General features: G+C 37.9%; 1 protein-coding gene and 1 long non-coding RNA gene across 14 annotated transcripts in view; one reads left to right on the top strand and one right to left on the bottom strand.

Annotated features, from left to right (window-relative positions):
* Nucleotides 1-91: 91 nt before the first annotated feature.
* FER (FER tyrosine kinase) overlaps nt 92-16,266 on the bottom strand; it is a 439,449-nt gene continuing 423,274 nt past the window's right edge. For 7 of the 11 annotated variants that reach the window (XM_073994008.1, XM_065545841.2, XM_065545842.2 and 4 more), the window contains 2 exons: nt 10,486-10,608; nt 6,228-9,395 (listed from right to left, as the gene is read on the bottom strand). In XM_073994008.1, the coding sequence (XP_073850109.1) occupies nt 9,253-9,395; nt 10,486-10,608 (266 nt within the window). In that variant the 3' untranslated portion in view covers nt 6,228-9,252. Of the gene's footprint in view, nt 9,396-10,485; nt 10,609-16,266 lie in introns of all 11 variants that reach the window. The other 4 variants (XM_015451752.3, XM_015451759.3, XR_012413997.1 and 1 more) reach the window with 2 other exon arrangements.
* LOC123574126 (uncharacterized) overlaps nt 7,638-16,266 on the top strand; it is a 26,497-nt gene continuing 17,868 nt past the window's right edge. For all 3 annotated transcript variants that reach the window (XR_012413999.1, XR_006699040.3, XR_010587132.2), the window contains exons 1-2: nt 7,638-7,807; nt 10,528-10,654. This is a non-coding gene — a long non-coding RNA (uncharacterized lncRNA). The remainder of the gene's footprint in view (nt 7,808-10,527; nt 10,655-16,266) is intronic.

The following is a 16,266-nucleotide window of genomic DNA, read 5'->3' as shown; positions in this document are numbered from 1 at the left end:
CTTGCCTGCCTTTTCTTCCACTTGGAGCATATTTATATGGACAAGGAAGAGAAATATAAACATGATGGAAAGATTAAATAAGACAAGGCAGTTTGCTACAAATATTTTACATTTATTATAAGAATACAATAAAGAGGTTCTGCAGACACATGAGTGGTAATTGGTCTATTGGAAAAGAAAAGGCAATTCAAAAATGATCTAAGTTTACAAAAAGATGAAATCATGCTTTAAAAACGTAGAAACAATTTAAAAATATCCTACAATGTTAGCCAAAGTTCAAAGTGTATTCTTTTAAATGTAAAAACTAACAAATAAATAAGTGTTAAATACAGATCTGAGTTAAAATGATAAAAGATAGACAACCAACTGCTTTATATATTTAGCTTTCATCCATTTTTCAGACTTGTTTATAAAGCCAGATAAACCCGCCAAAGCCTTGTATTTTCCACTGAACTTTCCAGAAGAAGCACCCTATTTCCAGTGTTTATCCACTTCACAAATATATTATCTTAAAACAACAAAAATGATTAAAGGTGCTTTAGCCTGACATTAAATGGACCATAAATTGGCAAACCACAGCAGTGCTTTGCTCAAAATGCTGCTTGCAGGTGGAATGTCTTGACCAGAAGTGCCTTAGGGCCTCACTCCTACTCCATTATCTCAAACGCATCTATCAAAGGGAAAAGGGAGGAACTTAGAAAAATCATATTTCCACAACCAGTCACTATGAGAGCCCTAGCCTAGCGGGTCACCCACAGTCAAATGGCATGGGCACCATTTGTACATTTTGTCCTGGCTTTCAGTTTGCTTGGGTTCTGGAAGAAGTCAGGGCTGTTGCTGGCACGTTGACAGCCTGATTTTATTCTTCCACGTTTTTCCTCTGGGCTTTCCCATATGGTTCTATGTCTACGACTTTATATAGTGTTCCAATCTTTTAGGGCCCTTGCCAGAAGCAGCTAGACAAAACCAAGAAAAAAAAAACAAAACCATAACATAAAGCCAGCAGAATCTGCACCACCACCAACCCCCATTCGGATGCTCAATTAGGCCATCTAACTTAATACATTTAAATGTAAATTTATGTAAAATCTATAGGCATCTGACTAAAGAAACTGTTTCAGTGGGAAACCTCAGTGCTCTGTAAAGAATGATGAACAGAAATGGCCCATAAATATGCTCCTGGCCACTGGTCCACACTGACAGTCTGATCACATCACAGGACAGAACTGGGTAGCTGACATTTTGTATAGTCAAGTGAAATGCTCAGCAGGTGTAAGAGTTTCATGTCTTTGGCCACTTTGGTCATGGATTTGAAATAACTGAGACCCCTCTCGACCAGTTCCCCTTTATCTTTGATTTTGATTTGATGCTTAGAATCTATATTGGGGATTGAATTTAGAGTCATAGGATTATAAAATTTACTTGTTATGGGAAATCAGACGAACCTTGTAGAACCAATCTCTTTGACACTAAAGCCAAAAATAGTGAATTCCATTGGAACATGTACATATTCTGTATACTGTACACTGTAGGTACGAGAGGTCTAGAATCTAAGGTGGAATTATGACAAGTTCTCTTCTGTTTGACTGGTCTTCTGATTGTTACTGGAGCAAAGCAGTTCACACTGGCATGGCATGAGATAGACCTCTGTAGCGTCTTATAGTCTAAATACAAGCAACGTACTTTAGGTAAGGAGAAAATATTCAAAGTCCCATCAAGCATGGCTCTGGGCATCTTTCCCTCTGCATTTGCTTGCAACAGTCTGGCATTTAAGAGCAGGCAGGCAAGTTTATTTCTACCAAGTCAAATTATTTGTAAAAGGGAAATTCCTACATAAAAGGGTGTGTTTCTTTCTTTCTTTTGGGTTTAAAAATAAAAGCACGGACTGGTGAGCTGGGAAAGACTGCCAGGCCGGTTCTTTTACCTAGGATATCAGTAATACCAGATTCCAGATTCCCTCTCGGCCTCTAAGGCTTTGAATCCAGGTTAGAGATCTGAACCCCCCCTCCCCAAATGGGGGGCATTTAGTTGTTTCTTGAATATTATCCGGGCAACTCAAAGAAGACCCAAAGGTTATACTATTTGACAAGAGCTATATGAAAAATGACTTTGGACTCTCAGTTTTCTCTCCTGCTCAGTTTTTTGCTGCTCCAATGTATGAATTGAGATTTATTTTTAAAGGCCCTCTTAGATTTATCCTGTGTTGCTCAGAACGCTGACATTTCCCATTGATCTCTGTCCTACGCTTTCAAAAGAAGGTCTGATCTTCTGGGATCAGATGAATTGCTTAAGTGGTTACAGTTTTTGCAAGGGTGTTCTAACTGATGACAATGGGGTAAAGTGATATTTCTATTGTCTACTTTGGTTACAGTTTGAATCTGGCTTCTTACTATGTCATTTTAGAATCTGGTTTGGATACTATTTAGAATGTGCTTATTCTGATTCTTAGCAAATAGGAAAATAGGTGTGGTGTTTGGCTTTTCAGGATGAATACTGTTTTGGGGAACTGCAGGGTACAGATTATTTTCATGCAATGGTGCTCTGGGGTCTGTATATCTAGGTAGAATGGCTTATTTTGAACTTAAGGCTTCATATTTGTTGCCCTCTTTTCTGAAGCCTTGGAAAAAACCCTTTAACATTACACAATTGAAATACTTTCAGACATTTGCTGACAAGAGGAGTGTGAAGAAAACAACAAAAGGTATTGGCAATAGAACAGTGGGATGGAAGAACTGAGTATCTCCAGGAGTTTCAGATAAAGCAATTATTGGTAGTGTTTACACATTTCTTTGGTGGGTAGAGGAGGCCACCTGATCAGCTTACTTGGTCAATAGGCTGCCTCCAGGATACCTCCACTCACAGAAATCTTGCTGCGTTAGGAAATCTCTCAGGAGCTTCTACCGATAGCGTTACCCATCTAACAAGTGCCACCTGATCATCCTGTCGCCACATCTAGGACTCCAACCAGTCTTTGAATTCTAACCTGCACCTATCATGGGGCTTCTCATATACTGAGTGTGTAGCTGGCCTTGTTAAGTAGGTGCCTGGGAGTTCCTTAGAAGGGTAGAGGCCCCGAAGCACCTGAGGAGAAACTCTTTGGTTGAGGCCAATTACAGCATTATTCAATATAAGCGGATGATAAAGGCTTTACTATTTTGGTAAAGCAAAATCTTGAAAAGTGAAAGATGAGAAAAGGAAATAGTAATCAGAAGTCAAATACGGGAAAACCTAGCACCTGGTAGTATTCTCTGCACCTCATATGGTAGATGTTCAAGAAAAACTTTCTGAATGAATACAGCTGAGGGGAAACATAACATTCCACTTCCAGCATCAACACTATCACTTAGAACAGTTTATTACTTTGCAGAACACTTGCATCTTGCTGGCCTCAATAATAATTGCCTCAGTAATATTTGAGAAGATAGTTAGAAATTCAGGATTTGTATCTCTTAGAGTGAATTCCAAATGTTCAGTTGTTTTCAGGTTCTTACAAATTTGCTGACAAGAGGGAAGCTAAATCTGTCTTCATGTCACAAACCTGAAAGACATTTTTTTTCTTTACTAAAATAAAAAACAGGAGGTTCACAGCAATTTTCCTGAATGCTGGCTATCCTAGACATACGTGTGCCATTACTCGGCTTGCTACTGCTTAGGGAGAGGGCTGAACCACCGTTATGTCTGAGGCCTCACAGAAAAACAGAGCAAGGGTAATTCTGGTTAAACAATGGTTACCTCCCGAGATTATAGGGAGCATAGGAAAAATTAAACCAATGTCCAATTTGATGCCCTTGAAACAAGTGTTGTAGAGACTTAAGAGGCATGCACTGTTTAAGGACACACAGCAGGAAGCTCCTCAAACCCTTTGGGAGGGTTAGTTTCCCTTATTGTTATTGCCTTTATTGTTGGCTTTGGGTCATTTTACATTGGTGCTTTGTTACTGCCCTTCATTTCCTTTCAACCTTCCTTTCTGGATGTCTCTTTTTGTGTCTTACCTTAGGCACCATGACTAGCTTTAGGGTTTCTAGATTCCTTTCCCTCAAATGTTATTGAAGACAAGGAGCATTGCTACTTGTATTCTTCCATTTCTCTGTTGAATACTATGTTTCCCCACAGTAGCTCTCATCATAGTAAGCTCCCTCTGTGGATAACTCCAGGAGCCATTTAGTCAACGTTAGTCCAAAGGTGAAATAGGGCTGATCTAAGTGTAGTCTCATTTCGGAGACTTTAGCTTCACTGTAACCAAAGATTTCTAATGATGTGTGGATAATCAGTGATCTTAGCTTAAGAAATATTAAATATAACCAATGCAAATGTAAAGAGGCTTTGGGTAGTGTCTTTGAAAAACTGGAATACATATGACCAAATGCATTAGTTGGGAAAATAATGAGTATAAGCACTGCACAGCACACAATCATCTCTGAGCTGGGAATATAACACAGCTTCTAACACAATGAGAGGTATTTGGTTTACTCTTGCTAAGGCCCATACACTGGAGATGACTGCTTTTGCTTTAGTTCTGCTGATCTTTTTTATCTTGCACAGGACAGGATCTGGCCTCGTAGCATGTTCTCCTTAGGCTTCCTAATGCCATTGTCCAAATCTTTGTTTCACTTTAATTTTTCCACACTCTGTGTGGGGGTGCATCATCCTGCCTTGGAGTAACTGGTTCCTCCCTCTTTTGCATTTGAATCTGCTGCCTCAGCACCTTATTAAATATACTGAAGCCTATGCTCATTACTTCTATGCAGTTTAAAGTGACTAAGAATCTAGCACATCAGGATTTTTCTGCGACCCAAGAATCTTAGTCCTTATTAGGTGGCTAAGTGATTCCTAATGCCTACACTAAAAGTTCAGCATTTAATCTCTGAATTGGTATGAGGCAGGAGGATGGTTTTTAATGGGGTACTATTTCATTAAATTGAATTATGACTAAGGTATAGTTTATACACCTTCTAGAGGACAGCATTTTTTTAAAAGGGGAATTTTGGGGACTCCAAGAGTGTAGCAAAATCTCCTTCAAGTAGGTCATTCTTGGTACATGAAATCCTGACTTTTAAAATCAGAGTATCTTCATATGTGGTTTTGGATTCTTCCAAAATATACAGTATTCAGACTTGATGTGAAACTAATCAAAACATAGGAAAATAAATGAAATTAAAACATTTAATGAACATTCTGATATGTATAAGCAATTCAGAGTCATAAAAGAAGTAACACTATTTTGATGGTAAACTTTCACATTAACTTAACAGTATAATGGAAATGTAATATAAACTCATTTTCATATAAAATCTGATTCCATTTAATTAAGATATTAATACCTAAAGAAAACATGTCTTTTCCAATTGTCTGTCTCTCTGCTGCTTATTTTGCACTGTTCTGTTTTGTAGGAGGGTCTGGCTTCTGAAATGCAAAAGCAAGTCTTGCCAGGACTCATAGCACTAACCACAGGCAGCCAATTCTGTTGATAAGAAACATCTAAAATATCAATGATAAAGGGAGTATATGTAAAAAGAAGAGGGCTGAGGCAAACAACCCTTTTTCAGAAAATATCAATCTTGAAAAGATGCATGGCCATTAAACAGTGTACACAGAGTGTGCTAAGTAAGGTTTTCAGGTACATTCTTCCATCTGATGACTCACAAGAATTAATTATAAAGTGGTGTGACTGAAATAACCCTGAACAACTGTGACTTATGATTCAGATATTTGTACTGTTACCTTATAATTTATCTGGATTGTTGCATTTTAATTTTTGTTTATCCCACTACAAGGTCCTCAGTGGGTAGCATATGTTGTAAATAAAACACTTTCTTCTTGACATAATCTAACACTAGTATTGTGAAGCCATAGTTATTTTGTGGTACTAGCCAATCTTCAGAAAAGTTATATGGGAAAACTGAATTGAATATAATATAGATACAAAAACCAAATTATGGTTTAAAGGAAATTAAAACTATTTCAATGACAAAATATTTTGTTTTCTTCTCAAAATAATCCTAAAATGAAAAACAATTGTGAAATGTGCACTGAAAATACCCAAAACAATTAGGCTCCTGGTCTACACTTATCTGCTAATAAGATGTTTCAGTAATATTGTATTTGTAATAAAACAGTGAGTTGTGGAAGGAGAATTTTATTGCCCACATTACATTTGGGAGATAAAAAAGAAACATGAGATCTTTCACTGGTGGTCTCCTGGCAGGATGGGCGGAATAAAGCTTCAGTTTCTGAAAGTTTAAATAAAACCTGTCCATTTTATTTTCCCAGAAGAGAAAGAATATGTTGGCTTTGGCCTTAGATTACATGGGATACAAAATTAATTTTAGGTTTCACATGTTGGTAATAAATGTTAATTTAACAGTGAAAGATGTCTTTCCTTGTAAAATGATGGACAACCTAAACTTTCTCATAAAGGCCCGTTTGTGATTCAAGGTGGGAAGACACCAGCGAGAGACAGACTGCTTGTTTACCTCCCCTTATTTTAATAAGTTTAAGGACTTAGGAGAGGAACTATGCAGTAGTGAGATATAACTCTTGAACAATCCATTAACACAAAGATTTGTGACTGGACTAACTACATCCAGACCAGAAGAAATTTTGGTTACAACTCTTTTCTTACTAAACAAATCACAGGATTTTGTACATTTCTGAAGCTTCCTTTCCCTACATCAACTTGCACATTCTGAACAGTATGTGTGTGCTTCTTCGGCATGGATTAGCCTCCTAAAGCACATAATTCCAATAATTACCAGTGACAGAAGGGATGAATAAATTATGCTTCAAGCACAACAAAATTAACAGTGAAAAATTGTTTGCATTAGTTTTTCTTACTGCATGTGGCTATATTAAATTTAATATTCTATATGACTGAGAGACTCCCAATAAGTTATTAATCTTGAACTATACCACTGCCTGCTTTAGGACAAAGAATAAAATGGAATTTAAATGCTACACATGTCACGATGTTTTGAAAAGCCTTTTAAATTTAAGCACAGAGTAATGATGTGAACTGCAAATTGTAACAGACTAGATGAGTGAAATATCAATGCTGTGTTCCTTCTTTACACCAGAATGCCAGGATTAAGCTTTTGATCTTGTTCATAAAACTAAAGCCAAAAACATCATTTTCTCTTCTTGCTAGGAGCTTAGCATGAAGCCACTATGTGATGGGAGGCTGTTTTCTTTAAACAGACAAAGAATATTATAGAGATTCACTTAGAAATACTAAAAAAAAAAAAAAAAAAAAGGTAGGAATATCCCATTTTACTCTTACTTTTGAAGGCTGGTAAGCACTTCTGAGTCTGTGCTTTGATTTACCATAGTATGTGCCATCAAAAAAAAAGTTCCCTTTAGTCTGAATGTACTAATCATTAAGTATGTATGAAATTTGCAAGGAGACTGAAATGACAGATACAAGTCACTTTTCTCTTCAGTATTATCTTTCATAATCTAAATTTAAAGTACTGGTGTGAGTTCTGTGCGATGGTACAGGCAGCAAACAGCTGGAGAGGGCAGGAGGAATTTTCTATCCCTAAGCTCTTCCAATGAATGCAGACCAAATAATCACTAAGGTGATGTTTACCAGAACACAGGCCTGAGAACTTATAAAAGGCTTCCAGAACATATTTTAGCCCTGAGCATGACCATCTTCTATATATGTATTATCCTGAGAGGCGACTATATACAGATCGTGCAGTTAGTTCCCTAGATAAGAGTTAAGATACAGAATCCTACTTTTAACTGAGTTAGATTTTATCCACATGAGACATCTTCAGCACTACGCTCGCATACCTGCCAGCTAATGGTAAGAATGTCCAGGGGGCAGTATAAGGGTCAATGAAGGTGGAAGTAGAAATGGGAGGGCTGTCCCTATGTCATCTTTCTCATTAATATTCACCTGACTTCTAGACTGTCTACTTCATTCACATCTGTCTTGCACCTTGGTAGTGTGTGTGTGCACATGCACACACGTGAATGTATTGGTGAACTAGAATCATGAAATTCTGACAGCTCTAAAAACTGGTAGAAATAAAGGAAATTACATTTTGGAATGCCCCCTCTAAGGTGAAGATGCTTAACCGAAAGTATGCTGTTATTTCTGTGGATTTGTGCTTTGCAGTTTCTCTCAAAATTTTTGTTGCCATTAAGAGGACTCTATGAATTCCTGAAACTTTTCTCAGGAGCTTTTTGGTAAATTTAGACCATAAAATAGAATACGTATTATGTGTTTTTAGAATAGAATATGTGAATGTGTGTTTATAAAGGCGTAACTCTGATAAGGTGGTTTTATATTTTTACTTTACTTTTGATAATCATTCTAGCTGCTCTTTTCTCCAGCCCACCCTCCTGTTCAAACCTGTTTCTTGCTTCACAATTCTCTATAACATCCTTGAAAGGCAACTGCCTCAACTCTAACTTTAACGATGTTTCATGCATTGTGGTGTGTGTGTGTTTTTTTTTAGTAGAGACAGGGTTTCACCATGTAAGCCAGGCTGGTCTTGAACTCCTGACCTCAGGTGATCCGCCCACCTCGGCCTCCCAAAGTAGGGAGGGGGCTGGGCACTGTGGCTCACGCCTGTAATCCCAGGCATTCATGCCTGGGATTACAGGCGTGAGCCACAGTGCCCGGCCTATGTGCATTGTTTTCTGATGCCCAAAGGAGGAGGAAAATGACAACCTTACGAATAATGTAGGAGCATGATGATTCTTACATTGGGCTTATACCTGGCAAGAAAGAAAAGAAAAACCTCAGGAGGTCCAAATAATTCCCAATATAAAAATCTGTTTACAAATATAATCTTGCTTTGGCAGAGGAGAAAGCCAGCTGTGGTTGGAATATGTACTGCAAACATGGCATTACCAATACTGTTTATAGCACCAACTGAGTAGGGTCTGTGGCATAGGATGGCAGCCCACAAACTGTGCCTGAAGTAGAAACAAGGTGTGAAAAGGATAAATCTTTTATCCTTCACACACTTAGAAGCCTGTGCTTTTCCATTTGCAATGGCCTGAAATGGTAGGATTGCTATGGTTAGCTAAGAAAGCCCTTGGTAGGACTGCCTATTTCTTTAACAAATTTGCGTTTGACTTTTTACAAGTGGAACATACTTTTAAAACACCCAGTTAATAAAAAAAAATGGTAGAAGACTGTCGAAGGTAATGTGGTATAAATTCATTGTTAATGAGGACAATAACGTTACTCTGCTGGAGGACAGAGTCCTGAAGGCTGGGTTTGGCGCCATCCTGTCACTATGTGAGTTTTTTCTTGATGATAGTGAGCTCTTTGTGAAGTTCACTGAACTTAGGGCGATTTTCAGGTTTATAATCCCAACACTTCATCATGATTTTAAAAATATCCTCTGGACAGTTCTGGGGAGCTGACATCCGGTATCCTGAAGACCCAAGAGAAGGAGAACAGAGAATTTAGAATGGAGATAAGATACACATGTTCACACAGGGCATTATGCAGTTATTAACTTTTAGTACCTTATGCTGTAGTTATATGGAAACGAAACATCCATTTCTGGGGAAGCTGATTTTTTATTTTCTACAGGTGATGCAGAATTCAATATTACAGAGTTGTAGACTTCTAATTCAAAGAACATTTTTTATTTGTTCATTTCTCAGAAAGTCTGATGTAAGATACATACAAATGCATAGTTTAGTTGCTCTAAGTATTCACTTTCAGAATTAGATGCCGTGTGCAGTTTTAAAAAATCATCTCTACAACCTATGTTTTTCAAGATGAAGAGAAGATGAGGATTTTGTAAATGTGAATTCAATAGGGAAATAAAAATGAATATGAGTCATATTCTTTTACAGTCTGTTGGTTGGCAGTATTTCAGCAGTGCATTGGGTAATGTGTGAGAGGTAAGAGAACGTAGGAAGGAAGTTAGAAAGGCATCTTCCTACACCCATTTCTACACCCACGCCCCTCACTGGGGCCCAGACATTAGGGCATTGTATTTTATCACGAGCTTCTTTTTGTCGAGACTGTACACTACACAAGCGCATGCAAGTATGTCACCATTGCTTAGTTATTCCCATCCGTGGTCTAGGAACCCCAAAGGGTTTCTTCAGAAGTGCTACAATGTTGTCACATTCTCAAAAACTTCCTGAAGACTAACTACATTTCAATTTGGAATATTATTTAAAAGGAGGTTTATTTGGCATAGAATACAAGAGTTTGAGAAACACCACCCTATTTCTCTTAACGACAGTGAACAGCACAATCCTGCCAGACAGGGAAAGGGTGGAAGAAAAGCCTATATACCTCTCTCTTGCATTGGAATCCTTTAAACGGTTTGGATATGTAAGTAAAGAGCAGAGATGTTAGATAAATCTGCTTCTGAACCCCAGAGATGGTCTCATAACACAGCCAAACAGTATTTAACACCCCCCTCTCCTCAAGCAGACACACTGTAAGCACCACCTACCCCTGGGGCTGGACATGAACACTAACAATGAATGTATTTGGCTCACCTCTTTCTACTTGCTCTCTTGCTTGTTGATTTGTCATTCCAGGGTACGGACAAACCCCTAAGCTGAAGGTCTCCCAGAGAAGGATGCCAAAGCTCCACACGTCACTCTCCGAACTGTATCTCCCTGGAAGGAGAACAACAACCACAACCAAGTGAGGCACAGTAGACAAGTAAGCGACCCTTCCTGTTATGTATGTCTGTGTCAGTCACGCACCACATAATGTTTGGTCAATGATGGAGCACATATATGACAATGGTCCTATTATAATGGAGCTGAAAAATTCCTATTGCCTAGTGATGTGGTAGCCATGGTAATGTCATATAACACATTACCTTTTCTATGTCTAGATACACAAAAACTTACCATTGCATTAAAATGACCTGTAGTATTCAATACAGTAACATGCTATACAGGTTTGTAGCCTAGATATGTAGTAGGCTATATCATCTAGGTTTCTGTAAGTAAACCCTCTGATCATGGAATGATGAAACTGCCTAATGACGCATTTCTCAGAGTGTATCCCTAAGCGATACGTGACTGTATTTAAACTTACCAAAGGAGGTTGATATGCAGTCTTCCTATTCTCTTTACTGGTTTTATATTCCAGGTCTAGTAATATTACCAATTAAATAAATATTCTTCAGGCTGCTAGTTTAATCAAACCAGCTTCCAAATCACTCTCCCTCCCCTCAAGAATTAATATTCAGCCAGTGTGCAAGCTTACTTTCCCTGTGATATCTGAGTATCTGAATGAGATAGATGGTTTATACAAAAAAGATATACGCTTTTACGTATCAATCCTAGGAGATTAACCAAGTTGGATTTCTGCAATTTTGTCTTACGCTGCTTCGTTTTCTTTCCATTAAAATTACAAACAAACGTAAAGCAATGAGGCAAGTTTCTTCATTTCTCACTCATTGCTGTTTACAGAGGTTCTTATACGCTTAAAGGCCTCATTTTCTCCACTGATAGTTTCATTGACGAAAAATATTTTTGTGTGTTTTAAACAGTAGAAATTAACATAGCTGGCTAATAAAAACGTCTTTAAATTACATGGTGCCCTGTTTTGTTGAAATATCTGGGTGCGCCTGTTTTACTGAGCTACATGAGCTTAGCTCTTAGAATGTTTTTGGTAGTCTCCTAGAGAAGCACAGGGATACAAACCAGCACAAGGTATCTTCTAATCAACAAGGGGAAGTGGATCAGTCTTTTCCAATCTCCAGCCTCTCCAAGAAGCGAGTTTCCAAGATGTTCCCAACATATTTGTATTTTTCACTTACTTTTACATATACTATCATAACTAAACTCCATTTACAGTGGTGTTAAAGATTTCTTAAATTATTTCATTTTCTATCCCTCAGGTAGTTTCCTGTCTTAACTCCGCCACTGCAGGATTTATAAATGCTCCTCCTCCAAAACTGTCAAGTTACTTTAAAATAGGATGGCCTTTCTTAAAAAAAAAAAAAAAAAAAGGTACTTAGTGAAAACAAAAGTATGCCTGCCATAATAACGGCTCTGACATCAGAGTGGGGTTGTACTGATTATCAGCTCCGGCTGTGTGAATTAGCTTCCTTCTTAGTAGACAGTAATTATGGACATTCTTGGGAGGAAGATTAATTTTCTTGTCTGCCTATCAACTCGTTTCATGCTTGGCATTCAGTAATTTAATACTTTTAATGAAAGTCATTCTATGGCTACAAGTTAAGACTAATTCTTTTTTTTTTTTTTTTTTTTTTTTTTTTTTTTTTTGAGACGGAGTCTCGCTCTGTCACCCAGGCTGGAGTGCAGTGGCCGGATCTCAGCTCACTGCAAGCTCCGCCTCCCGGGTTCGGGCCATTCTCCTGTCTCAGCCTCCTGAGTAGCTGGGACTATAGGCGCCCGCCACCTCGCCCGGCTAGTTTTTTGTATTTTTTAGTAGAGACGGGGTTTCACCGTGTTAGCCAGGATGGTCTCGATCTCCTGACCTAGTGATCCGCCCGTCTCGGCCTCCCAAAGTGCTGGGATTACAGGCTTGAGCCACCGCGCCCGGCCAAGACTAATTCTTTAAGAAAATGTCGGTTATACAGACTTGTATCTTATTTTGTAAGGTATCTGGGCAGAGATCAATAAAGACATATATTACATATAAACCAAGATCACACTTCAGATGTGAAAGCTTATAACCTAGCTCTTAAACCTGGATCTTTGAACCTGGTTTTGTTGGGTAATTTTAACAGACCAAGAGTAACTTATAATTGTATAGAATTTTGCTACTTTTCTATGTCTCATTTGATCTTCACAATACTCTATAGGGAAAAGGTCCTATCGTTCTTATCTTACAAATTAGGAAATTACGTAGAGTAGTAGATGGCTTGCCAGGGTCATGCAACTAATGGCATAACTGGTTGGGAAATCTGCTCACTAAAAATTCTATCTCCCTCCCATTTCACAGTACTTAGTTACATCATGCTAATATAACTAATTAGAGGATATATCAGCTCCAAATACCCAGGTGACAAAAGGAAAATTTCTGTTCAATAATTGATGATAAATAGATGATTTCTTAGTTGGAGATCAGTATTCTATTTTCCCTTTATAAAAACAGTACCTTTGGTGACAGCTGTCAATAAGGATGGTAGCAATACATGCCAAATAGGCTTTGAGTATTCTACCATTTTGTATTTTTTTTAAAAAAAGTATATGAGAGAGACATATACAAAAAGATTTCTCAGCCATTTATGAGAAAAGTATGAGACTGTATCAAGAGTATTTTCATCTAGGAAGGACAATGATCTGGCTAGCAATAGGGCTGGGAAGGCCCTTTAGTATTGCTTTTTTTTTTAAAGCCAAATATACAAAAACAACACTTATGATAAAGCAGTGACAACAGGTTTAATTCTATGTCCCACTCCCCACTTTTCTTGAGACAGGGTCTCACTCTGTTGCCCAGGCTGGAGTATAGTGGCATGATCATGGCTCTATGGCCCTAAGTTTCAGAGAGGTTCCTTGGACTGGAGGTTTCTTTCATCTACCCCAACCCCATACTACATGGGAGACTTGAGTGTTTCACCCATTCTGAGACAAGAGTGAAGAAAGAGTATATACTACTTTCACATATGAAAGAAGTATTGGATTGGGCCCGGTGGCTCACGCCTGTAATCCCAGCACCTTGGGAGGCTGAGGCGGGTGGATCACCTGAGGTCAGGAGTTTGAGACCAGCCTGACCAATACAGTGAAACCCTGTCTCTACTAAAAGTACAAAAATTAGCTGGGTGTGGTGGCGGGCACCTGTAGTCCCAGCTACTGGGGAGGCTGAGACAGGAGAATTGCTTGAACCCAGAAGGCAGAGGTTGCAGTGAGCTTAGATCGCACTGCTGCACTCCAGCCTGGGAGACAGCAAAACCCCATCTCAGAAAAAAAAAAAAAAACCACACTAGGATTTAGAGTCAATCTTCAGTAATTTTAGTCTGTGGAAACTAAACTTCTCTGGGTTGCTAGGAGAAGGCCTGTAGAGTCTTTCAGGAGCTCTCTCATTGGACTGGGCAATAAATACTACAAACGTCTCCTATATCAAAATCTCTCCTTCCTTGTCATCTAAATTGTTCTATGTTTTATAAAATTTACTAAAGGCTACTACAAAAAGTCCCTCACTATAGATCAAGGATCTTCAGAGACTGGGCGCAGTGGCTCATGCCTGCAGTCCCAGCTACTCCAGAGGCCGAGGTGGGAGGATCGCTTGAGCCCTGGAGGTTGAGGCTGCAGTGAGCCATGATTACGCCGTCGCACTCCAGCCTGGGTGACAAAGTAAGACCCTGTCTCAATTTTAAAAACTCCTTAGACTTGTCCTTATTACTTAAAATGCTTTAGGTCTGGCTGTTAGATATATCCAGAATTGAAACTTTAATTTGTAAATACAACACTTTAGTCAGCTTGAAATTCAAAAAATACACTGTGATCAAGAGGCAGAATTTTACTTGGCAAAACTGTTTAAGAGTAAGAGAACTTTTAAAGGCTATATAACACAGAAAATCTGGCAAACAGAGTTAAGAGCAAATTCTAGAGTTGGATTTTACTGGTAAGACTTTAAGGACTCCGAAACCCAGTTACAGCTTCCTTAGTGCTTGAAATGTTTTGTCATCTAACAAAAACCTTTGTGTAAATATGAGTATTATAATCTTTTATCCTGTGATCATTCCCCCTTAGTAATATAATCTGACCCTAGAGTTAATAATAAAAATCACCGCAGAGAGGAATCACTATGGAAAACAGCAGGTCTGCCATTTTCTCTAGATTCTAAGGAATAGTGGAACTGGCTTGCAGTCACTAGAAAGCTCGTAAGAACCTCTCTTGCTGACATACTGAAAGACAAACTAAGAGTGAGGGTTAGTATCTGTGGTAGCTGGGTCAGCCCCAATCAACTTCCAAACCAATTCCATTCAAAACTTTATCTGGAAAACATTTGGTGGTTCCTCAAAAAGTTAAATGTAAAATTATCATGACTTCTAGTAAATACACAGAATAACTGAAAACTGCCCAAATATACAAAAATGGATAAATAAATGGTTGTATATCCATACAGTGAATTATTCAGTCCTAAAAAGGAACGAAGTACTGATACATGATACGACATGGATGAACCTCAAAAATCTTATGCTAAGTAAAATAAGCCAAGACACAAGATATCACATATTATATAATTCCATTTGTATGAAATTCCCAGAAGAGCTAAATCCACAGAAATAAAAGGCAGATTGGTGGCTACTAGGGGGCGAGAGGATGGAAGAAATGAGGGGAGAAGACAGATTGGTGGCTACTAGGGGGCGAGAGGATGGAAGAAATGAGGGGAGAATGCTTACTGGGGACAGGGTTTTACTTTGGAATGATGAAAATGTTTTGAAACTAGAGGTACTGGTTATACAACATTGTCAGTTGTACTAAATGCCAATGATTGTTCACTTTAAAGTAATTAACTTTACGGTATGTGAATTTCACCTCAATTTTTTTAAAAAAGCTTTCTCTAATTTAGGAATTAAATTAAGGCATTTATAAATGCTTTACAAATTAGTTCCCATAATGAGGTAATATTTCATTTTAAATCAACAAAGAATCATTTTACGTTTTTATTCAAAACATACCATACCCACTCACCAAGCCATGGCTTATATGCTGCTTCCCTCAATGAAAATGTAATTTCTAATTTCACTTAAAGCACACTCTTTTTTTTTTTCTCTTAAATTCTTGAGTTGTCATTCATCTTGTTATGGCCCATTTCATCCCAACCACAGATAATGCAAGTTATATTTATTTCCAATTACAATGACACATAAAAATTCAAGTGAAAAAAATCCCTGCTGTTTTAAAATATAATTCCCATCTCCTTCTTTGCTCAAGATTTATATCAGTTCCACAGACTGAGATACTAAGAAACCACATCAATTTCAGAGTGAGAAACTACAGAACTGATTGACTTAATATTTTAGGAACCTAACAGTAGATGAGGTTATTGGACCAATTATAAGACATTTGAAAGAAATGATCCAGAGCCACAGCAACACTTACTCTGTGTATAATCTATTACAAAGTCATTTTTTGGTATTAAAAACCTTCTCAGATGTACAGTCATATTTAAAAGTACTTATATCTACCTTTTTAATATAGCAATATTACATATAGAAATCTAATCAATAATTTCAACAAATTAAAAGGTATGAAATTCACTCATTTGTGTTGATCCTTAAATCATTCTAACTTGCATTCTGTGCTACCCCTGTAAATTTTGCTTGTGAATGTTTTGTGCTGATG

This window comes from Macaca fascicularis, chromosome 6 (genome assembly GCF_037993035.2).
Source record: "Macaca fascicularis isolate 582-1 chromosome 6, T2T-MFA8v1.1".
In the NCBI taxonomy this organism is placed as follows: domain Eukaryota; kingdom Metazoa; phylum Chordata; class Mammalia; order Primates; family Cercopithecidae; genus Macaca; species Macaca fascicularis.
Note: the sequence above shows the minus strand (reverse complement) of the source record. Positions and strands in the feature narration are given on the sequence as shown.